The 24,331-nt window shown below is 43.8% G+C and overlaps 1 protein-coding gene across 9 annotated transcripts in view; it reads right to left on the reverse strand.

Annotated features, from left to right (window-relative positions):
* Positions 1 to 24,331, reverse strand: part of FRMD4A (FERM domain containing 4A) — a 703,559-nt gene that overhangs the window by 43,800 nt on the left and 635,428 nt on the right. For all 9 annotated transcript variants that reach the window (XM_060397374.1, XM_060397375.1, XM_042230562.2 and 6 more), the window contains one exon: positions 18,080 to 18,221. In XM_060397374.1, the coding sequence (XP_060253357.1) occupies positions 18,080 to 18,221 (142 nt within the window). The remainder of the gene's footprint in view (positions 1 to 18,079; positions 18,222 to 24,331) is intronic.

Raw genomic sequence — 24,331 nt, forward strand, 5'->3', positions numbered from 1 at the left:
TTGGGGATGGTCTTGCTTCCTGCCTCTTGTACAGTGCCATGAATATCCGTCCATAGTTCTTCAGGCACTCTGTCTATCGGATTTAAACCCTTGAATCTATTTCTCACTTCCATTGTATAATCATAAGGGATTTGGTTTAGGTCATACCTAAATTGTCTAGTGGTTTTCCCTACTTTCTTTAATTGACGTCTGAATTTGGCAATAAGGAGGTCATGATCTGAGCCACAGTAAGCTCCCATTTTTGCTGACTGTCTAGAGCTTCTTCATCTTTGGCTGCAAAGAATATAATCAATCTGATTTTGTTATTGACCATGTAGTCTTGTCCATGTGTACAGTCATTTGGCAATAAGGAGGTCATGATCTGAGCCACAGTAAGCTCCCATTTTTGCTGACTGTCTAGAGCTTCTTCATCTTTGGCTGCAAAGAATATAATCAATCTGATTTTGTTATTGACCATGTAGTCTTGTCCATGTGTACAGTCATTTCTTGTGTTTTTGGAAGAGGGTGTTTGCTATGTCCAATGTGTTCTCTTGGCAAAACTCTATTAGCCTTTGCCCTGCCTCATTCTGTACTCCAAGGCCAAATTTGCCTGTTACTCCATGTTTTTCTTGACTTCCTACTTTTGCATTCCAGTCCTCTATAATGAAAAGGACATCTTTTGGGGTGTTGGTTCTAGAAGGTCTTATAGGTCTTCATGATGTCATATCTAGGGTTGTAAGAACTTCCCACGTGGCTCAGTGTTGAAAAACGCACCTGCCAATGCGGGAGATGCAGGTTTGATCCCTGGGTTGGGAATACTCCCCTGGAGTAGGAAATGGCAACCCACTCCAGTATCCTTGCCTGGAAAATTCCATGGACAGAGGAGTCTGGCAGGCTATACTCCATGGAGTCACAACTGAGCACACACACACACTTGGGTGTTAACCTCTCAGAACCATGATGTCTCCAGCTAGAAAATGACCAACTAACTAACCCCCAAGATTTCTCCAAACTCAAAGAATCTGGTACCTCAGACACTGCTGACCAGGGCGTTTTTGTGGAAACTAACACCTGTGGCTGGTGATTTGTTATGTAAGTGAATGCTGAAACACTGTATACGTCTCTGGTAAATAAGCTGTTAATAAACGACTTACTGAGGCAGTTCCCACCCACCTCTAGGAGTCATTTTTACATATTTTACAAAAGGAACCTTACATACGGTGTCATCTTCCTCCTCTTTTCTTTCCCATCCCTGCCTCCAGAACAGACAAACATCGTGGCAACTCTGGTCCCTCTCCCAGCTATTGCTACAGAGTGCTTCATATCAAAAGGAAATGTCTAATTATCGACCAGCGCCTAAAGGACTGACCTCTGCATCTTATCAAAAGACCAAAGCAAATAACTGTAGACTTGCACACTGTTTAATCTGAGCTGTGTTTGTGATTAATGATATATGAAGATGCACGGCAATTTCTTGGAGCCAGAAGAGTGATATTTCAAAATGTATAGACTGACAAACAGTAGCCAAGTGCTACTTGGAAAGGGCTGTCCAAAAATAATCAATTGATGTAGCAACCTTGGGAAAAACAGGAGTGATTATGGATATTTATGTAAGATCTAAGTAGCACATAAATACTTTGTTCTTGGTGTCAAAATTTCGAGCAGCACGAAGGTTGTAAGGAAGTGCTGTGAATACACCTTGAGAAACTTCTACTGGTCTTATAGCCTCTGGAGGCAGAATACTACTATCTAGCAGTTTAGAGGTAACAAGTCTAGGCCTGTGTCCTGGCTCTGTGACTTACTTGCTGGGAGGACTCGGCAATGTGACATGACCTCTCTCAATCTGTTACCTCCCTTATACTGTGAGAATGAAAGCAGGACTTCTTCAAAAGTTGGGATAATCAAAGGAGACGGTGCTGGCAAGATGTTTAGACCAGAGCTCAGAACATCACAGGCACTACATGAATATTTGTAGTTACTTGTATTAAACAGTCTCACTGACTTTTGTTGGGAGCTGGCACCCTGATTCTGAGGAGCCTCAGAATGTAAAGAGGAAGAATGATGAACAGGCAGGAAATGCAGAAAGCTAGTGGAAGGTCCACATGCAGGAAACATGGGAGAAAAAAGGGAAGGGGGAGATTTTTACAGAACCCCTGACAGGAGTTTCCCACACAGTCTACTTCATTTCATTCTCACAAAAACATTAACCCCATTTCCATAGAAGTCACCAAGGAGGCAGAGCTGGGATTCCAGCTTCCTGTTTGGTCTATTTCATCCTAAGGATGGAAATACCACGAGGGGAGGAACTTTGTCTTGCTGTAATATTGTTAGCATGCAGTCCTTTCTGTCTCTCCAAGCCCAGACAGACCCTTTCTGCAGGATGTATGGAGGAACATATAGGCAGAAAGAAGGAAGACGAGCCCATGGGTCCTTCCAATGCACCAATGAAGCAACAGAAGTCTCTGAAGCACCATCTGTGTATACGGTGGGGGCAGGAGATGGGGAGACAGGTAACCGGATGTAAGCCCAGCTCTCAGAGAGCCTTGGGTTTGGCCACAAAAAACTATCTAGCAGGAGGAAGGAAATAAACCATGCACTTGAATGGAAGAGGTAGTGGCAGCCATATAAGGAGTGAGCCTACATCCCAGGGCCAATTAGATAATTAGCCTGCAGGGCTGATGAGGTCCCTAAGTCTAGTCTGAGGAGTCTGAGTCTCCCTGTGGTCCACTGCCAGGAAGGCCAGCATCAAGATTAGTTCTCTGGAAAACCTTTCATCTTACTCACTGCCTAGTCAACATCTCTTTGAATGAGCCCAGATTGAAAATATCTTTTTTCTTTGCCTATCAGATGATCATATTTCAATCCACATCCTTTATAGAAATCAGTCATTCATCAACTGGCCAGTGAAGGGGAGAAAAAGATCTGAACTCTAAGAAGACAATTCCTAACCAGACACAGCCAGGAGAGTCTGAATGATGTGCTCAAGACCAGAGAGCGACTTTCAATGGGCTTTGGGAAATCTCTGGAGCGAACACCCAGATGCTAGCGATGTTGGCAGGGATATGGAGAAAACTTGCTCTGCCACCTCTGGAGAAACCACATTTAGGACTTTCCAGAGGTTCCAGCTGGGGAACTCCAGTTGTCACCCAATGGGCAGCTGGTTCCCTGGGGCAGGATGTGAGGAGAAGGCCAAATCACACAAACAGCAGCTCCCTGCCCCGCCGGCAAATGGGAAGGATGTGCTCATCAGGCTGAGATGGAGAATGGGCTCCAGTCTTTCAAAAGACTCTGGGCTACTCCGCACCGGATATGAGAATGCATCCTCTTGAAGAGAATGTTGTCAGGAACCAGGCTCATCTGTTTTTACACAGATGGAATTTTGATGACCAGTCCGCTGACCTCAGGAGACAGAAGGGGTGCTTTCCTCTCTGAAAGCAGGGGGAAATTTGAAACAAACAGTCCCCCAAAGAAGAAAGAAATCCGTTGTCCTAAAAGTAAAGGAAGGAAATGACTATCTGTCTGTTTAGACTTTTAGGGAAAAAAAAAAAAAAAAAAGGAAGAAGGCATATTCCCAGCAGATCTATAAAAGCTGTAAGGAAAAGTTTTGGCAGATACCCCAGGAATAAATATGAGGGAAAGGTCTGAACCCTTCTTTATGATGAGAGATATTTATTTGCCTCACAAATCCTCAATTATGAATTTCTTACAGAAAAGATGTCCTAAGAGAACATGGGAAATAGAGCCACCTGGCAGATTTCAGGATAAATGTGTGATCTCTGGAAAGCGTCTCAGGGAATGAAATGTGATTTTTTTTAATGTGAAAAGTTCATGCCCGGAAAACTTTTCATTAGGGTCAGAAATTTTAAAAATAAAATAGTTCATGTTAAAGAGTATTGAAATGGGAGCAGTTTGAAAATAAACACCTTTTGGTGGCAGCTAAGAGTCTCTGGGACTCAGAAAGAAAAAAAAGAAAGATTCATTGGCACTTTTACCCAAGGGTGAAAAGTACAAAGATAATTAAAAAGAAAAATAGGGGGAGGAGGAGAGAGAATTGAGCAACTTATTTTAAAAATTAACAGCATCTCAAAAGAAACCTGGAGTAGCAATACTCATATTAGACAAAATAACCTTTAAAAAATAAAACATTGTTATAAGAGACAAGGAAAGACACTACATAATGATCAAGGGATCAATCCAAGAAGAAGATATGATTGTAAATATCTGTGCACTCAACATGGGAGCACCTCAATATATAAGGCAAGTGCTAACAGCCATAAAAGGGGAAATCTACAGTAACACAATAATAATGGGGGACTTTAACACCCCATTTACACCAAAGAACAGATCAACCAGATAGAAAATAAGGAAACACAAGCCTTAAATGACACATAAGACCAGGCAGACTCAACTGATATCTATAGGATATTCCATCCAAAAACCAGTAGGATACACTTTCTTTTCAAGTGTGCATGGAACACTCTCCAGCATAGATCACATTTTGGATCACAAATCAAGCCTTGGTAAATTTAAGAAAACTGAAAACATATCAAGCATCTTTTCAGATTACAGCCCTATGAGATTAGAAATCAATTAGAGGAAAAACTGTAAAAACTCACAAACGCATGGAAGCTGAAGAATATACTACTAAATAACCAAGGGATCACTCTAGAAGTCAGAGAGGAAATAAAAAATACCTGGAAACAAATGACAGTGAAAACACAACCCAAAATCTGTGGGATGCAGCAAAAGCAATTCTAAAAGTAAAGTTTACAGCAATACAATCCTACCCCCAAAACAAGAAAGATCTTAAGTAAACAACCTAACTCTTCACCTAAAGCAACTAGTGAAAGAACTCCTCCCCCGCAAAAACAAAACAAAACAAAACAAAACCCAAAGTTAGCAGAAGGAAAGAAATGATAAAGATCAGAGCAGAAATAAATGAAATAGAAATGAAGAAAACAATAGCAAAGATCAATAAAACTGAATGCTGGCTCTTTGAGAAGGTAAACAAAATTGATAAACCTTTAGCCAGACTTATCAAGATAAAAAGGGAGAGGACTCAAGACAATTAAATTAGAAATGAAAAAAGAGAAGCCACAACAGACAGCACAGAATTACAAAGGATTATGAGATTCCACTACAAACAGCTGTGTGCCAATAAAATGGACACTCTGGAGGAAATGAACAAATTCTTAAAGAAGTACAACCTTCCAAGACTGAGCCAGGAAGAAACAGAAAATATGAACAGACCAATCACAAGTAATGAAATTGGAACGAATTAAAAATCTTCCAACAAAAGTCTAGTACCAGATAGCTTCACAGGCGAATTCTATCAAACATTTAGAGAAGAGTTAATACCTATCCTTCTCAAACTCTTCCAAAAAATTGCAGGGGGAGAAACACTCCCAAGATCATTCTATGACACCACCATCACCAGATACCAAAAACAGACACAGATATCACAAAAAAAGAATATTACAGGCCAATATCACTGATGAACATAGATGTAAAAATTCTCAATAAAATATTAGCAAACTGAATTCAAGAATATATTTAAAACACTACACACCATGATCAAGTGGGATTTAAGGATGCAAGGATTCTTCAATATCTGCAAATTAATCAGTGTGATACATCACATTAACAAACTAAAGAATAAAAACTACATGATCATTTCAATAGATGCAGAAAAAGCTTTTGACAAAATTCAACACTTAATTTATGATAAAAATTCTCCAGAAAGTGAGCATAGGGGGAACCTACCTCAACATAATAAAGGCCATATACGACAAACCCACAGCAAACATTATTCTCACTGGTGAAAAACTGAAAGCATTTCCTCTAAGATCAGAATCAAGACAGTAGTGTCCATTCTCACCACTATTATTCAACATAGTCTTGGGAGTCCTAGCTATAGTAACCAGAGAAGAAAAAGAAATCAAAGGAATCCAAACTGGAAAAGAAGTAAAACTGTCACTGTAGACGACCTAATACTACACATAGAAAATCCTAAAGATGCCACCAGAAAACTACTAGAGCTCATCAATAAATTCAGTAAAGTCATTAGTTCAGTTCAGTTCAGGCACTCAGTTGTATTTGACTCTGCGACCCCATGAATCGCAGCACGCCAGGCCTCCCTGTCCAGCACCAACTCCTGGAGTTCACTCAGACTCATGTCCAGCCTTTGACTGTGTGGATCACAATAAACTGGGGAAAATTCTGAGAGAGATGGGAATACCAGACCACCTGACCTGCCTCTTGAGAAACCTATATGCAGGTCAGGAAGCAACAGTTAGAACTGGACATGGAACAACAGACAGGTTCCAAATAGGAAAAGGAGTGTGTCAAGGCTGTATATTGTCACTCTGCTTATTTAATTTATATGCAGAGTACATCATAGAAACGCTGGGCTGGAAGAAGCACAAGCTGGAATCAAGATTGCCAGGAGAAATATCAATAACCTCAGATATGCAGATGACATCACCCTTATGGCAGATAGTGAAGAGGAACTTAAAAGCCTCTTGATGAAAGTGAAAGAGGAGAGTGAAAAAGTTGGTTTAAAGCTCAACATTCAGAAAACAAAGATCATGGCATTTGGTCCCATCACTTCATGGGAAATAGATGGGGAAACAGTGGAAACAGTAAAGTCATAGGATACAAAATTAAAACAGAAGGGTTAAATTTAATTCTGAGAGAAATCATTCAGTCATGTCCGACTCTTTTTGACTCCATGGACTGTAGCCTATCAGGCTCCTCAGTCCATGGGATTTTCCAGGCAAGAATATTGGAGTGGGTTGCCATTTCCTTCTCCAGGGGATCTTCCCGACCCAGGGATTGAACCCAGGTCTTCCACATTGTAGGCAGACGCTTTACCATCTGAGCTGCCAGGGAAGCTAAGCTTTACCAAATCCCAAAACCTACATATAACTTAATCATTCTTCCTTCCCTCTAGTTTCAAGGGAAGAGGTGTTACAATTTTTATATAAAGACAATGCTTACAAGTGCTCTGACATTTATTTCTTTCTTTTGCAGTGATTTGTTTTCTAGATTATACTTTATTTCCTTCTCTTGAATTCTTCTTTTCATTAGTTAGACATTCTCTAGTTTTCTATTTTAAGAATGAATCTTCCTGATTCAATCCTGCTTTCTGTTTCAATTAGCTCAATACCACTCTCCATTCTTCACAGCCAAACTCTGCCTTCAAATATTTCTTCACCTCCTGTTGACAATTCAGTGCTGCACTCCCTACTCCAAAACTCCTTTGGCCAAGGTTGCTCTATTACTCACCTCTTAAGAGCTCACCCACCTCCTTTGGATAGCCTAAAAATTTCACTCTGTGTTATTATTTTTAAGAATGTTACTTGAGATCTCAAATATAAATATGACTAGAAAAAAATTAATACAGACATTTCTTGCATTCCTATATACTAACAACAAAAGATCAAAAGGAGAAATTAAGGAAGCAATCCCATTATCATTGCAATGAAAAGGGTAAAATACCTAGGAAAAAACCTATGTAAGTACTGATGTATGGCAGAAACCAACACAATATTGTAAAGTACTTATCCTTTGATTAAAAAAATAAATAAACTTACCTAAGGAGGCAAAATATCTGTATGCAGAAAACCATGATATACAGATGAGAGAAGTCAAAGATGACGCAAACAGATGGAGAGATATACCATGTTCTTGGATTGGAAGAATCAATATTGTGAAAATGACTATAATACCCAAAGCAATCTATAGATTCAACCCAATTCTTATCAAATTACCAATGGCATTTTTCACAGAACTAGAACAGAAAATGTTACAATTTGTACAGAAACACAGAAGACCCTGAATAGCCAAAGCAATCTTAAGAAAGAAAAAAATGGAGCTGAAGGAAATCAGGCTCTTTGACTTCAGACTATACTAGAAGTAATCAAGACAGTATGGTAACTGGCACAAAAGCAGAAATATAGAATGGAACAGAAATATCCAATGGAACAGGATAGAAGGCCCAGAGTAAGTTCACACACCTATGGTCACCTAATCTATGACACAGGAGGCAAGAATATACAATGGAGAAAAGACAGCTTCTTATTCAATGAATGGTGCTTGGAAAACTGGACAGCTACATGCAAAAGAATGAAATTAGAATACACCTTAACACCATACACAAAAATAAACTCAAAATGGATTGAAGACCTAAATGTAAGGCCAGACTCTACAAAACTTTTAGAGGAAAACATAGACAGAACATTCTTTGACATAAATCACAGCAGGATCTTTCTAGACCCACCTCCTAGAGCAATGAAAATAAAAACAAAAATTAACAAATGGGACCTAATTAAACTTAAAAGCTTTTGCATAGCAAAAGAAACCATAAACAACACAAAAGGACAACACTCAGAATGGGAGAAAATGTTTGCAAACAAGGCGATGAACAAAGGATAAATCTCCCAAATATATAAACAGCTCATGCAGCTCAATAGAAAAAAAAGAAAAAAATTAAAAATGGGCAGGGGACCTAAATAGACATTTCTCTGAAGAAGACAAACAGATGGTCAATAAACACATGAAAAGATGCTCAATATCACTATTAGAGAAGTGCAAATCAAAACTATAATGGGGTTTCACCTGGCACCCATCACACGGGCTTCCCTGGTGGCTCAGATGGTAAAGAGTCTGCCTGCAGTGTAGGAGACCTGGGTTCAGTCTCTGGATTGGGAAGATCCCCTGGTGAAGGAAATGGCAATCACTCTAGTATTCTTGCCTGGAAAATCCCATGGATGGAGGAGCCTTGCAGGTACAGTCCATGGGGTCGCAAAGAGTTGGACACAACTGAACGAACATGTCCATCCAAAGAACACAGGCATGCACATACATAATCTGAGCTAAAAACCCAGTTCAGGAAAAAGATACAAGTTCAACATTTAAAAAAAAATCACACCCATCAGAACAGCCATCATTTAAAAAGTCTACAAACAGTAAATGCTGGAGAGAGTGTGGAGAAGAGGGATCCTTTGCACGGTTGGTGGGAATATAAATTGATATAGCCACTATGGAGGTTCCTTAAAAACTAAAAAACAAACTACCATATAATCCAGCAATCCCATTCTTGGGCATATACCCAGAAAAAACCATAATTTTAAAAGACACATGTACCCCAATATTCACTGCAGTCCTATTAGCACTGTTTGCAACAGCCAGGACATGGAAGAAACCTAAATGTCCATCAAAAGAGGAATGGATAAAGAAGATATGGTACATATATAAATGGAATATTACTCAGCCATAAAAAGGAATGAAATTGGGTCATTTGTAGAGATGTGGATGGACCCCGAGACTCACATGGAGTGAAGTCAGAAAGAGAAAAACAAATATATATCAATGCGTATATGCGGAGTCTAGAAAAATGATACAGATGATCTTATTTGCAAAACAGAAATAGAGACACAGATGTAGAGAACAAACATATGGATACTCAGTGGGGAAAAGAGGGGTGGGATAAATCAGGAGATTGGGATCAATCAATCAGTATCACTACTGATACCAGGTATAAAAGGGATAACTAATGAGAACCTACTGTATCACTCAAGGAACTCTACTCAGTGCTCTGTGGCGATGTAAATGGGAAGAAAAATCCAAAAAAAGAGGATATATGTACATGTATAGCTGATTCATTTTGCTGTACAGGAGAAACTAACACAGCACTGTAAAGCAGCTATACTTCAAAAAATTAATAAAAAATTGGCAGCATCTGGTAGAAAGTACCCAGTTGAAACTACCGTTATGAGTTAACTTACATGGTTTCTATTTCTTATATTGTGAAATACTAGGGCTTATCCTTTTGTCTCCAAAATTCTGATTCGACGGCAATATTGAGAAGGCTAGTCTCAATAAATGGGAAGAGTGCAAAAAGCCTATGGGTGGGGACAGTGATTTCTTTATCACTGTTTAAAATTCCATCAGTTTCAAAGTCATTCACTTAGGCTATAGATGATCATTCTGTCCTGGTTTTCTTTAGTAGGCAAATATTCCTTTACACAGGAGGGCATAAATATATCAGTATAAATGGCTTTATTCATGTGTTGTTTTTTTTTTTTTTTTTAACCCCATGATGAGAAAGCAGAAAAGGATAACCATGCTGTCTTCTCAGTATTTTGACTCAGGCCTGTCCTTCACAAGCCACGCCAGAAACATCTATTCCACAGAGATTTCAGAGCCCTCACCAGTTACACAGTCCTTTATAAACACACCCGGGCAGAAGGTGAGCCCTCTGGCAGTCCTGCAGGCTGACCCCGTCTGCAGGGCACTGAGCCCAGGAATCTGGTCATCATTAGACTTAAGAAGACAACAGAACTTGAAAAAGCTGAAGAGAAATACAGGGAAGAGGTAGAATCGAGAGCTGAAGAGAGAGGATGGAGACGGGACTTTCCTGCAGGTCCAGTGGTTAAGATGCTGAACTTCTAACGCAGGAGGCCCGGGTTCAATCCCTACTTGGAGAACTAGGATCTCACATGCCATGCAGCAAAAAAATTATCAAGTAATTGCAAAACATAAAGGAAATACATTTGAACTATAGGAATAAAATCTACATTAAAAAAAAATGACAAAAAGAAGAAAAAAGCCCCCAAATATCGTGTGATTGATACCAACTACAAGGCTGTGTATTCTGAGCTGAACACAGCCCTGAACTATAAAGCTGGCAGGCGCCTATCAGATCAGTCCTCTGGAAGGAGGAGAGATGGCAGATAGCTGGCACCTCATTGTTACACTAGTTATTAATAAACTTCCCAACAATGGCAGGAAGTGCTGGCATTCAGAGAAGGTGAGCGTGTGAAGAGCTGAGTCACGGGCATGGATGGGTCCCAGACAGAGCAGGCCCTACACTCAGTACAACACGTTTTCCCCCAGAGCGGAAAAGGTCAGAGTTGAGGGATCCCAGCAGACTGAAAGGCTTTGTGCTATTTCTTTTTTATTTTATTTTTTAAACCAAAGATTCATCACCACATTCTTTGCACCACATTCCAGCTCTTCACAATGAAGATGACTCAACTGCCATCTCATTAATCCCACAGCCCAATTCCTATTTATAGACACAACATGCCGTTCTGTTTTGGAGAGAGTGGGTGGCTTCTGCCCCTGTATTTCCATTCAAAAAGACAACATGTCTCATTGTTCTATTTCTTTAAGAAAGGATGCACAAGTGACTTTTTTTTTTTTTGTTTGGGGGGAGGGATGGTTAATGCAACAGTCCACATGGGGAAGCAGAATACATCTCTCCTGAGAGTCCGTGCCATTTTCTTTAAATTGGCTAAAAGCAAAAACACATCTCCCTGAGCCCCTACCTTCCCATTGAAACCAGAACTGTCCTGGGATGGCAAATTCCAGAAGCAATGCTACGACAATCCTCCACTCTCTCTCACTTTCAGAGGATCTGTGGAAAGGCCATGTGTGTTCAACATGCAATTCTTGTGTCTTTTGTCATTCCATTTTTTCTCCCCTTCCCACCATTTTTGAGATTTTAAGAAAAAGATGGTGAAGGACAGGGAAGCCTGGCATGCTGCAGTCCATGGGGTCACAAATAGTCAGACAGGACTGAGTGACTGAGCAACTAGGCAGAGTGACTACAACGTCCCCTGCTCACCCCCACCTCCCCCACAGCGGTCAGGCGGGAGGCTGGCTGGGTACCCAGAGGTGCAGAGCTTGTGAGGAGACCACGATGGGGGCAGTGAGTGGGGCTCTGGGGGCCTGGAAGTGGGACTGCGCCTTGAGCTGCCTCCATATCCCCTCCTCTGGGGACTCTGGGAAGGCCAGGCCATCTCTCAGTAGATGTGCTCTGAGACAAAGGTCCTCATGTCTTTCAAAGCCTGCCCACCGGCACCCCTTTACAAATGGATTTGGGATTCGGTTCCCTAACCTTCCTGGAATCTGAATCTCATACTGTGCAATGTCAGGAAGTAAGAGCTTGACCCCTTTTAATCCAACAGAGCTCAGAAGGCTCAGCACCTCTAAGGGTCTCTACTCAGATATCCCACGGGACAGCCCTGGGTGTCACCACTGAAAATCTCAGGGGGTCCTGGCCCCAAGCCTTAGTAAATCATTTCAACTCTGAAGATTGTTTCTTTTTGAAATGCTAGACCCTGAATGGGCCATTAGTAAGAGTGGACTTCTGACTTCTTTAACGATACCCGTAACATTTCTTCATTTCTTTAGCATCTGAGACCTCAGATTCCTTTAAAATGACTGAAGTCCAGTACTTGGTAATGATGTGGCCTTGTTAAATAGGAAAATCGCCTTCAGAGTTACTAGAAGTTGACAGTATTTTATCTCTGTTTTACATCAATACACAGTATGCAAACTCTTTGAGGAGAGAGGCTATAACTTTTAAAATGCTATGCATAGTTCCTAGTCAAGTTCGGGAGCTGGAAAAAAATGTTTATACTGTAAAATATCACAGTGTGGTTATACAGCTCAGTTACAACACAATTTGGAGACAGACAAGGGTGGAAGGATGAATGAAAGAGAATGAAGATGGATGGTATTTGCAGGAGGGGCCTGATCTGGAAAGAGTAACCTCTGATGGTCTGATACCATCATGATAATCTGATGGAAAATGTTGGTGGTAGGTTTATGAGAGATCCTGACAAGGACCAAGATACCATATACTCTGGGAACACAGAAGGTTCTTAAAATGCAGCACACGCAGGATTCTTACTAGTATCCTTCAAAATTCAATTTTAATAACTGTGTATCATTGACATCAGTCTTGGCGATGATATCTTTAAATCTGACACCAAAACCAGAGGCGCCAAAAGTGAAAATAAACAAATGGGACTCAGGACTTCCCTGGTGATCCAGTGGCTAAGGTGTTTCACTGCCAATGCAGGGGGCCAAGGTTCAGTTCCTGGTCAGGGAACTAGATCCCACATTCCACAACTAAAGATCCCACAAACTGCCAGGAAGATCAGAACTTCTGAGTGTGGCAACTAAGACCCAATACAGCCAAATAAATAAATATTTAAAAAAATAAACAAATGGGACTACATCAAACTAGAAAGCTTCTACACAATAAAGGAAATCATCAAAAAAGAGAAAATGCCACCCACTGGATGGGAGAGAATATTGGCAAAATCATACATCCAATAAAGGACTAATATTCAAAATGTGTAAAAAACTCACACAACTCAATAACAACAACAACAACAAATCCAATTAAAAAATGGGCAGAGAGTCTGAAGAGACATTTTCCAAAGAAGATATACATATGACCAGTATCATTAATGAAAAGATATCCAGAATCATTAATCTTCAGGGAAATGCAAATCAAAACCACAATGGGAAATCACCTTGCATCTGTCAGAATGGCTGTCATCAAAAAGAACCCCTGTTGGCAACAATGTAGAGAAAAAGAAAGGGAACTCTCCTTACGCTGCTGGTGGGAATGCGAGTTGGTGCAGCCACCATGTAACAGTATGGAAGTTCCTCAAAATACTAATAATAGAACTACCACATGACCCAGCAATTTCACTTCTGGGTATTTATCTGAAGAAATGAAACCCTAACTGGAAAAGATCTCTCCATCCCCATGTTCACTACAACACTATTCACAAGAGCCAAGACACGGAAACAGCCTAAGTGTTCCCTAGTAGACAAATGGGTAAAGAAATTGTGACTTTATAACACACACACACACAGACACACACACACACACACACACACACACACACACACACAATGGAATGTTATTCAGCCACAACAAAAAAATTAAATCTTGTCATTTGCAACAAGATAAATGGACCCCGAAGGCATTATGCTAAGTGAAATAAACTGGAGAAAGGCAAATACTATTTGATTTCACTAATACATGGAATCTAAACACAAACAAATAAAACCCATAACCTCCCCTGAGCTCATAGATAAAAAGAAGAGACTGGTGGTTGTCAGAGGCAGGGGGTGACAGTGGGGGGAAATAGGTGAAGGGGGTCAAGAGGTACAAATTTCCAGTCATCAAATAAACGAGTTATGGGGAAATAATGTAAAAATTAAAAAAAAAAATCATGTATGGAGCAACTATTGGGTGTCCGGCACTAAGCTAGAAAAAAGGATTTTCGAGTGATGATTAGTTTTACAAAATGTTTTTCAGGACTATTAGACACCATCTTTTTTTTTTTTTTTTTTAAATGAGGCACTAGGTGGGCTTCCCAGGTCAGTGATAAAGAATTCACCTGCCATAGGAGGTTTGGGTTTGGTTCCTGGGTTAGGAATATCCCCTGCAGGGGGAAATGGCAACCCACTCTAGTTCTTGCTGGGACTATCCCATGAACAGAGGAGCTTGGTGGACTCTAGTTCATGGGGTCGAAAAGAGTCAGACATGCACACAAATACAAAATACAGGGGAAGGAAATAAAAATAACTGATCAAATAGGACACTGGGTTATTTGTATCCAATTTCCTGAATGAGAGGTAGATCATAGTTCTGGCAAGTATCACAGAAGAGTGTTTAAATCAAGTCCATCCAGAAAGACTGATGCTCTCTCATTTATGCAAGCCCATCACTAAAATTTACGCCTCTCAATGTGCAGGTGAGAAGGATTCACTAAGGCAGTGGTCCCCTACTTTTTGGCACCAAGGACCAGTTCCATGGGCTCAGGGCAGGGGTGAGGGGGTTGGGATGATTCAAGTACATTACATTTATTGTGCACTTTATTTCTAATCCAATGCTGCCACTGATCTGAGGAAGGTACTGGTCTGTGGCCCAGAGGCTGGGCACCCCGAGTCTAGAGGATGAAAAGCACAGGTGGGGAGCCAGCCTATATTTTCACCTGGGGGATGGGCAACCGTCCCTTCCAGGTGGGACCACAAGGCCTCAGGAGAAGGCATCTTTTTCTCCTGCATATGGAAAGTCAGAGGCGCAGCAAGCACACACCTGGAGGCCACAATGGCGTGAGGTACAGGTCCTAGAAGTCCCCTGTGTTGGCTGATGGAATACTTCCGGTGCACGGTCTCTCCCTCCACTGACCATGGCCTTTCCTAAGTTAGGACGGAAACCTCCCCACAGAGCCTCCGCCTCTGCATTTAAGGCCAGTTCTTCAAGATCTAACTCACAGGGCTGGGTCGAGTGCCACACACTCCATGGCCTGGTCACAGGCACGACTCACACCTCCCCACCTTCTCCTCCACCCAGCCTTCCTCTTGCTTAGCTGAGCAGCAGAGGGCAGGCAGAGAAAAGCCAGAGGGCCTCGGTCCTACTGATGAAGCCACTGCAGAATGCTGCTGTCAGGGGACCCCAGTTGCTTCCATCAACTTCCAAACAGCTTTGCATGGGGTCTTCATCACTAAGTTAGAACAGCTCTAATATCCTGGGATAAAGATATTAGATGTGGGAGTGGATTCGGCAGTTGATTCATCTCCTAGCCCTTTGGATTGATTACTGTCAAGCTGATGGCGATAACAGAGAGGAATTGCTTCCTAGTATTAAAACTGCCTGGATCTCATCTCTGATGGTTGAGTAATGTCGTTCCATGTTAGAAGATTTGGGGCTCCTGCTCACCCGTTCCTCTGTACCTGCTGTTAGCTTTGCATCCCTGGAGGCTGCCAGAGACACAAGGCCCCTGCAGGGGGCCAGGACACAGGTATAAAAGTGGGGAGAGGAGGGACTTCCCTGGAGGTCAAGTAGTTTAGAATCCTTGCAATGCAGGGGACGTGGACTCAATTCCTAGTTGGGGAACTAAGATCCCACATGCCAAGGAGCAACCAAGCCCACACGCCCCGATTACTGAAGCCTGCATGCTGCAATGAAAGATCTTGCACGATGCAATGAAGATCCCACATGCCACAGCTCAGACTCAATGCAGCCAATAAATAGTTGGGAAAAAAATACTAGTTAGGTTCATTTGGTAAAAGTGGGGAGACCTAGGTTCCTTGATCTTGAGCTGTACACCCACCTCAGGCTTTTCTCTCTTCTTCAAGAAGAGAGACTCTCAAAGCAAGGTCCCCAGACCAGCGGCATCAGCAGCACCAGGGAACTTGTCAGAACTTGCTAGAAAGGCAAACTTCCGGTTTCACCCCAGTCTCATAGATCAGACACTCCAGGGATAGTACACAGCTATTTGAGTTTGAAGGAAGCTCCTAAGGAGTTCTGATATACCCGAGCTGGAAGAATCTATTCTCCTCCTGGGTATAACATATCACGTGCAGAAAGAATGTGGATTTCTGAGTGGATATGAAACCACAGCAGGGATGTGCCCCTAGCTGAGGCTGGAGGAAGAGTCAGCCTCATAGGGGCTAGAGTAGGAGGATGGTGGGCAGATGAATCCAGGCTCAAGTCTGAGACTCTGGGCTCCCAGGTGGCTCAGTGATGCCTGCCAATGCAGGAGACACCGGAGATGTGGGTTCGACCCCTGGGTCAGGAAGGAAATGGTAACCCACTCCAGTATTCTTGCCTGGAGAATCTCATGGGCAGAGGAGCTGGGCAAGTTACAATCCATGGGGTCACAAAGAGTCTGACACGACTTAGCAACTGAGCACGCACATAGGGGAGTATCTCAGGGACAATCACAGTGCTGGCCCTGCCCTCCCTCATTCAGCAGGGAATCAGGAATGGCTGAAATTCCAGGCAGGGGTCTTGGACTTTGGAAGGCATTCTCTTTGCTACAGCATTGTCCATGGTCTTCCCTGGAACACTGTAAGCCTCAGGAATAATGATTACTCAGACCACTGTACTGATGAAAACATTTTAAGGATCCAAGACGGGGAGGGGTTGACAGTGATCCTTAATGGTGGCCTAGCAGAAGCAGAGCCAACTGAGTAGGGCCCGACACTTATATAGTTCTGGTGACTGGATGTATCATGTTCACAGATTTTATAAAACCCATGGCCTTGTGAACATCTGGCTGTGGGTCCCTTGGGACCTTACAAAGGCCTGTCCATCCCCACCCTTGCCTTTCAGGTCTGCATGTGTTCCAGTTCTGACTGGACTCCACCAGCCCAGAAATTAACTAGACAGATTTCAGCTTTTCTCCCTACTCCTGTCTTTTTCCTTTTTTTTTTTTAAAGTTTATTTTTTATTTTTAATTGGAGGATAATTGCTTTACCATGTTGTGTTGGTTTCTGCCATACAACAGTGCAAATCAGTTATAACTGTAGATATATCCCCTCCTTCTTGATCTTCCCACACCTCGCCCCCATCCCAGCCCTCTAGGTCGTCAGGGTACTGATGAATCTTTTTCCTTTTTAATTTCACTTTGTTATTGTCTGCTGCCACCAGCTGTATAGAAATGACTCTGGAAGATAAGGTAGGGCAAAGCCTTCTTGTTTCACTCTCTGGCTCAGGGGCAAGGAAGAGGACACTGGCCCTAAGAATAATCCGGCCGTGACCGTGTGGCCTGGGAGGTGACCAGCATTATTATACTTCTGTAACACTTTCAGGCAATTTTTGCCTCCTCCTCTTTGATTCCCTGCCCAACTCAAACCACTCCCCTTCCTGTCACTTCAGCAAACGGGGTCCCTTCTCCTGAATCCAGCCAGACCTGAAACCTCAGGGCATTTCTGCCCCTCCCAACATCGCATGAAGATAAACACTTGCCCGGGGCCCTGCAGAGACAGACGACATCAGACCTACTGATCCTCTCTTTCCAAAGGCGCCAGACAGCAAGACTCTCCTTTGCAAATGATCAAGAGTTTTCTGTACTTTTGAAAGCCTCAAGAAGTTCCCCTGGGAACACGGTGCAGGTCATTCAGCGCCATGACTTGGATCTTCAGCCCTTTCTTAGGTAATTCTTCTTGAGTGGCACCCAAGGGATTCCACCTTCCGCCCCTGGAGCAGACACTCCTGGCCATTAGCCTCAAGGAGGATCTAGACGCTACTCTAAGACCCTTGTGCATCCTCCCCACACTGTGTGGTTCTTCCGCCTCTCCCCACCACCCCCCATACCTTTGGCCATTTTCTCCGATCCCTGCTGGACTGCAAACCTTGCTCTGGATGCCAGAGCCAGCTTCTGCCAAGCCTGCCACATGGTCCTGACCGCCCTACCTCACCCACCCTCAGAGTGCTCCCCCGCAACCCAGGGCTTGCAGCCTTGCTGCACAGGGACCTCTTTTGGGGTCTGCTCACCTGAGGACAGGAGGCTGCCGCTGCTGCCGCTGATGATCTTGCCTTTGCTGCCCATGTTGGCCAGCTTGGATGTCTTCAGCGTCCCCGTCTCTGTCAGGTCAATGGCAATTTCACTCAGGCTGCGGGCGGCATGGATCTTGGACTAAAAAGATTACCGGGTTGGACAGATTAGGTGGAGGACACTCCCCTCCTGGCGAGGACACGCTGACTACAGCGATCGCTTGTCATCCTGAGATCTAGCAAACGGCCTCATGGCCTGAACTACAGCATTTTTCTGTGTGTGTCCCAGGGCCCATCGCTCATCCTCTGAAACTTTCCCTCGGGAGCAGATAAGACCCCAGAGGTGACTCACTAGGAATTTTCTAAACCTGTCATCCCGCAGGCTGTGTGTACAGAAAGCTTACAGAGTGTGGATGTGGAGTCAGATAGATCTGGGTTGGGGGGGCGGGGTCCCGATTTGGGGAACGACTTAGGCTCATGGAGCCTCATTATTCCCAAGGATGAAACAGGGAAACACCACCTACTGCTCAAGGTTTTGTGAGGGTCAAAGGAAGTCAGACAAGTGAAAAGCTTCCCTCCCTTCCCCTCCCCCTTCTTTTCCCCTCCCCAAACCACCTCCTACATAGCTGTCAATAAACACTAGTGATTATACAGGATTTTGTGCTTAAAGGAGGAGAAAAAAACAATTGTCAGCTTGGTGAATGATTTAAGAGATGTCTGTAATAAGTTTAGGAAGTTTCAGTAAGTTCTAAAGTGGTTCAAACTCCTAAAGTGTTAGCCACGGAGCTACGAAAACTGAGGGTTGGGAAGTGACCACACTACCAGCCTACAAGCATGGTGTGCAAGCATGTTGTATAAGCATGGTGTGTAAGGGTTTCTGGAACAAATGCTCATTGGGATGTTTGGTTCCCACTAAGGGGCACCTGACATGGTGTCCTGCTTCCATTTTGATAGCTAAATGTATGAGCCCAAGTCTTCAGATTACGGTTAAGACTCCACTGACTCCACAAATTAACTGGCCCACTTTGGCAAACAACAGAGCAATCAAAAGAGGACTCTGTGTTCACAATTACATTCCTAAAAGTAACTGCTGCAGGGAAGATTTCTGCTCTAGTTCCCAGCTCTGGAGGCGGAGATGGGTTTGCGTGCCCCCTGACAATTTGAGCGTGTTTTTTTGTTTTTTGTTTTTTTCCTTCACTGGGAAATCAGTTCATGATAATGCTTCAGGCAGGGGCTTCTGCTGTACTGTGGACTTCCAGAAAACAGCTAACAGTGCCAGTGTAACCTGTACACGTGTGCATCTTTCTGTGGTCATTGGCGATATGCCAGGGATGCATGGATAGAACCAGGTGAGGCTCCCCACTGAGGTTTACAGTTATTTGATGTGTGTTCACTCCTGGATGGTGGGAGGCCCAGTCTGTCCCTGACACAGGAGAAACCATGGAATGTGGGCAGACCACTGCCCGGCTCCCTTCACACCCTGTGCCCACAGTGGTCTCCGGCAGGGTCTGTCTGAACCCTGCCCTTCTTCTGGCCTCCGTGTTGATGCCAAAATTGGTGAAAGACAATGACTTTCAACTGCCAAGTACTTTCCTCACTGAGAGTCTGAAAGGCAGAGGAAATGCTGAGATTTTTTGCTTTTTTTGTTCATCAGGTCTGACTTGTCTTCTTCCTCACACTCTTCTATCTCATTGATCCTTCCTTTTATTTTTTTTTTTTCATGATGTGGCTTGTGGCATCTTAGTTCCCCGACCAGGGACTGAATCGGTGCCCCCTTCCATGGAAGCACAGAGTCCTGGCCACTGGGCCGCCAGGAACTGGTCCCTCCTTAATTGTTGTCTCCTCTCCGACCTCAACTTCTGTCCCTACATTCAGAACCAGGCCGCCTTCCTGGGGTGAAGGCTTCCTTGCTCGTGAAATAATCCCAGCTGCCAGCCCCTGGCAGGGTTTTCTGGCTTATAGCAGAAAGCAGGAAGGCCTCCGTTTCGTTTGGACACAGAATATCAATCACATGCACCTGGCTAAGTTTTATCCTCTGAGCAAAGCAGAGAAAGCGCAATCCATCACTTCCTTTCTTTCAACACTATTCTCTTACCAAGGCCCACGCGTCACCAAGAGGAGCCCACGCTTGCAGTTATGCAAGAATAACTCATGAAGTCACAGCCCAATTCACCCTGGTGAAGGATCCAGGCACTGGAGTCAGAAAGACCTGGACTGGAATCTTGGCTCTTTCCAGCAAATCACAGATTGACCTTGATTTCCAACCTCTCTGATCCTGAGATCCCTGTTTGTAAAATGGAGCTCTTAAAACCCACATCACAGAGGTGTGATGTCAGGACTAAATTAGATAACAGATATCAAGGTCATTGGAATTGGAATAAGCTATAAATCAGGTCCTGGGAGGAATTTGCTAAGTGAGGTTCAATGAATGACTGCACTGGATATTTTAGGGGATCTCATCAATCTCGTGGGAAACCCGTCCCCCTCGACCCCATCCCTGCCTCGCTAACCTTGGAGACAGGAAACAAATTAGGAAAAAGGGATAATATGTGTGCTTTTGAGGGAGATTAGATGCTCAGAAGTTTTAAGAAATTACTGACTTCTGTCTAGAATGGAAATATCACAATGCCCGCGTGGATCAGAAGGAGAGAAGGCACTAAGAGGAGACAACTTGAGGGGGAGACGCCCTCCTTGTAAAGTCAAGTCTTTGGGTCAAAGAGCCTCCAAAGTTCTAGATGTTTTGCTTGGAGGGTCTTGCTGTACTAAGTATTACTACAGGCATTCTGTGAGCCAGGTTTAATCAGCCTCTACCATGCTTTCACTTGGCTTTTGTTCTAGACAGAATAAAGAATAGCAGACTGGATCGAGTGGGGAAAAATGATTCAGAAGGAAAGATGTTAGATCTGGGGGCCAACTCAACAAGTCCTCAATCTGAATTCAGAGGAACAGTGACTAATATTCACTCTAAACAATTTAAGTTTTCAAATATTTTCCTGTGAACTCTATTAGAGATTCTTGGGTTGGCAGGATCCAGCTGATGACACTTCTGACCTTTGGGGTCAGCAGATGTAATTTACCAAGTGTCACTGGTGACTGTACAGCCCCTCATCCTGAAGGAGCTACCAGAAAGGAACCAGCAGGGCTTCTTTCTGCTGTCTTTAGTGATGGGGGGGGGGGGGGGGGGGTGGTGGTGGTGTGTCTGTGTCTGTGTCTGTCTGTGTGTGTATCTGTGTGTGTGTCTGTGTCCATCCTCTTTCTGCTCTGTCTTTAGTGATGGAGGCTCTGTGTGTGTGTGTGTGTGTGTGTGTGTGTGTGTGTGTGTGTGTGAGAGAGAGAGAGAGAGAGAGAGAGAGAGAGAGAGAAAGACAAGGAGAGATTTTAAGCAATTTACCCAGAAGCAAGTAACCAAGTGCCAGTATATGAATACAAGACTTCTCGGTTACCTACCCCTGCTGACTCCAACCACCAGACCACACTTGTTTCTGGGGTTGAAAAGAATCCCTTGGGAGGCTTGGGCTTTGCTGAAGCACTTCAGAGAAAGGAATGGTTGGCATGGCCCACTACAGTAGAGTGTGAAGCAATGGCTAGCATGCCAGCCAATACTGGCTGCTCAGAAATACTTGGAAACACTTCATCCCAGGTCTGCCAACCATCACTCACCCAGAACCATCCTGCCCACTGGAGATGGGTCATGCTGCTATTGTCTAAAGAACATTCCAGAAGTGAAAGGTGTTGTAACACAATTCCTGAGGCAAATTTTATCATCTCTGGTTTGGGGGTACTTTTAAAGAGTTTAAACTTTACACAGGTGTTGGCCAGGGAACAGTATGTTCGATTAGTAATGATAATAATGAAAGATAGCTCACATCTCCTGAAGCAATCACAAACACTGTGTCACTGGACCAGTCGATGATTTTGGTCAGGGGTTTCTTTGCTGTTCTTTAATTGAGGAAAGCAAGAAGGAGTGAGCAAAGACTTGTCCAGGGTCACAGAAGGAGAAGGCAGAATCCTTGGACTTCCCTATGGGGCAACCTGTTCCTCACCTGATACTGCAGGCAGAGGAATTGGTTCCAAAGGAAATGCATGGGCTCTGGAGCACCTGTGAATATTCAGAGCTTATCTGGGGAAAATTCTCCTGCTCCTAGGAATAGGTGTATTTCCTTCAGCCCTCCAGGGGGTGCTGAGGTGAAAGTTCTCTATAAGCATTTGGTCTGGTCTCTTAAAAGACACTTCTTGCTAATAGGTAATCCTTGATAGTCACTTCTAATTAATTACTTTTGGCTGCATTGGGTCTCCATTGCTGTGCTCGGGTGTTCTCTAGTTGCGCATGGGCTTCTCACTGCGGTGGCTTTTCTTGCTGTGGGGCATGAGCTCTAGGGTCTCTGGGCTCAGTAGCTGTGGCACACGGGCTTAACTGCTCTGCAGCATGTGGGATATTCCTGGATCAGGAATCAAATCCGTGTTCCTTGCATTGGCAGGCAGATTCTTAACCACTGGTTCACCAGGGAAGTCCTTGATGGTTACTTTTAAAGGTTTACTTGCTGTATCAGTGGGTTCACCTGTAAGCCTGCTCCATAAAGCTTCCCCAGCTGCAGGTGACACAACCTTCAATAGGGCTGTAGAACCCTAAGGATGAGCCTCCTGAGGTACCCCAAAGATGTTCTAATGCAAAAAGCCAGCACAAGAGGGAAGAGTTCAAACAGCTGATCCTTAGGGTGAAGCATGCTTTTTCTTTTCTGCATTCAACATTGTGGTATCAGTGTGTGTGGGGTCCTCGCAAGAGGAATTGGTAGTGGGGTTCAGGAGGGTTCTCAAACTCTCTTACCTCTCATCATGCATTGCACAGTACGGAGGATAGAATCAAGGTTCTAAGGTTTCGACCTCCAGCTCTTGCCACTGGAGGGCAAATCGCTGACACCCACCCACTGTCTCAATACAAAGCATGAGTCAAAACACTTTGGCCCAGTTTCTTTGGATCTAATCAGGCCTCAAATTCCTGTGCCAAAGCCCGTCATCACCAGGAGAGCTGTAGAACAGTCTCATTATTCCTGGCAACAAAAATATTCCACCCTGTGCCCACTCATCCCAGAAAACGACCAAAAGTGGGGTCAGGAAGAAGACCTAGGAGAGGAGAAAATGTGTTACAGAGGAGAGAGTGACCCCCACATGGGAAAGGCCATGATTAGAAGCTGAACGATGACCTCAGGGTTTGTCTGCTTTCTTTCTGCTCTATTGTCCTACTATCTTTCTCTTACCTCCCACTCAACAGCTCTCCTTCCAAATCCTCTCCCCAAGCCGGGGAAAAAGCATTTCCAACCAGAAGGAAAATAACACAAAAGGGGAAGCCACAAGAATCCCAAAGGGCACCAAATCCAATAAGTCTTGGGCCCAGTAAGCCCAGAGTCCTGCCACCTCCTCCCCTTTCAGGACTCACGGAGTGGGACAAAACCTCCCATGGGGGATGGTATGGCTAGGCAAGGGGCCAAGGTCCATTCCCCACCCTTCCTGAGCCACCAGAATCCTGAGAAAGATACAGAGCTCATCTTGATATGGCTCTTCACCTGAGGGGTAATGGATGGGAGAGGCTTGGGTGGGAAAGGCGAAGGGAGCCCAGAGCCAAGGCAGGAGGAAGAAGGGGCAGAATGTTGACAGGAGCCCTGTGTGAACTGGGGAGATGTCGTTTTCCCACCCACCAGAAAATGCACCCCTCCCCCACCCCGTGTATGGGAACTTGGGCTGGATCAAACCTCCCTTGGAGGATGACTGTTTATCAAGGCCTGAGGCTCTGGGTCTACCTGAGGGAAACAGAGTTGTTGCTTTTAAATATATATTTTTTAATGTTTCCAGTTTTGCATTTTAAGAAATGGAGTTGGCAGTTGGAAAAGCCTGGAGGGTTTTCACAAGCAATTATCCTCAACAGTTAGGTGGTGTCTATTAGTTGAGACTAGTTGCTTTTTTTTCCTCAAAAGGAAAACAACATGCCAGTGTTTACACACTGAAAAGGGCTCAAATGCTTTCTCCTGGGAGAGGCTCTAGGGGTTTGAAAGCATGGGCAGAATTCCTACCTGGCTGTGTCAAATGGCTTAAGTGGCTCTGACTGTTCTTGACCAGGTCGCTGAGAAAGAATCGTTCTTTTAAAGAGTTGATCTCATTCCTGCCTCTGATAGCCCTAAATGGCCAGGCTGTACCTGTGCCCATCTCAGAGCAAGGGATGCAGGGCCTCCCCCAGCCATACAATGCCCAATCCCCAAA

This window comes from Ovis aries, chromosome 13 (assembly GCF_016772045.2).
Source record: "Ovis aries strain OAR_USU_Benz2616 breed Rambouillet chromosome 13, ARS-UI_Ramb_v3.0, whole genome shotgun sequence".
Lineage (NCBI taxonomy): Eukaryota > Metazoa > Chordata > Mammalia > Artiodactyla > Bovidae > Ovis > Ovis aries.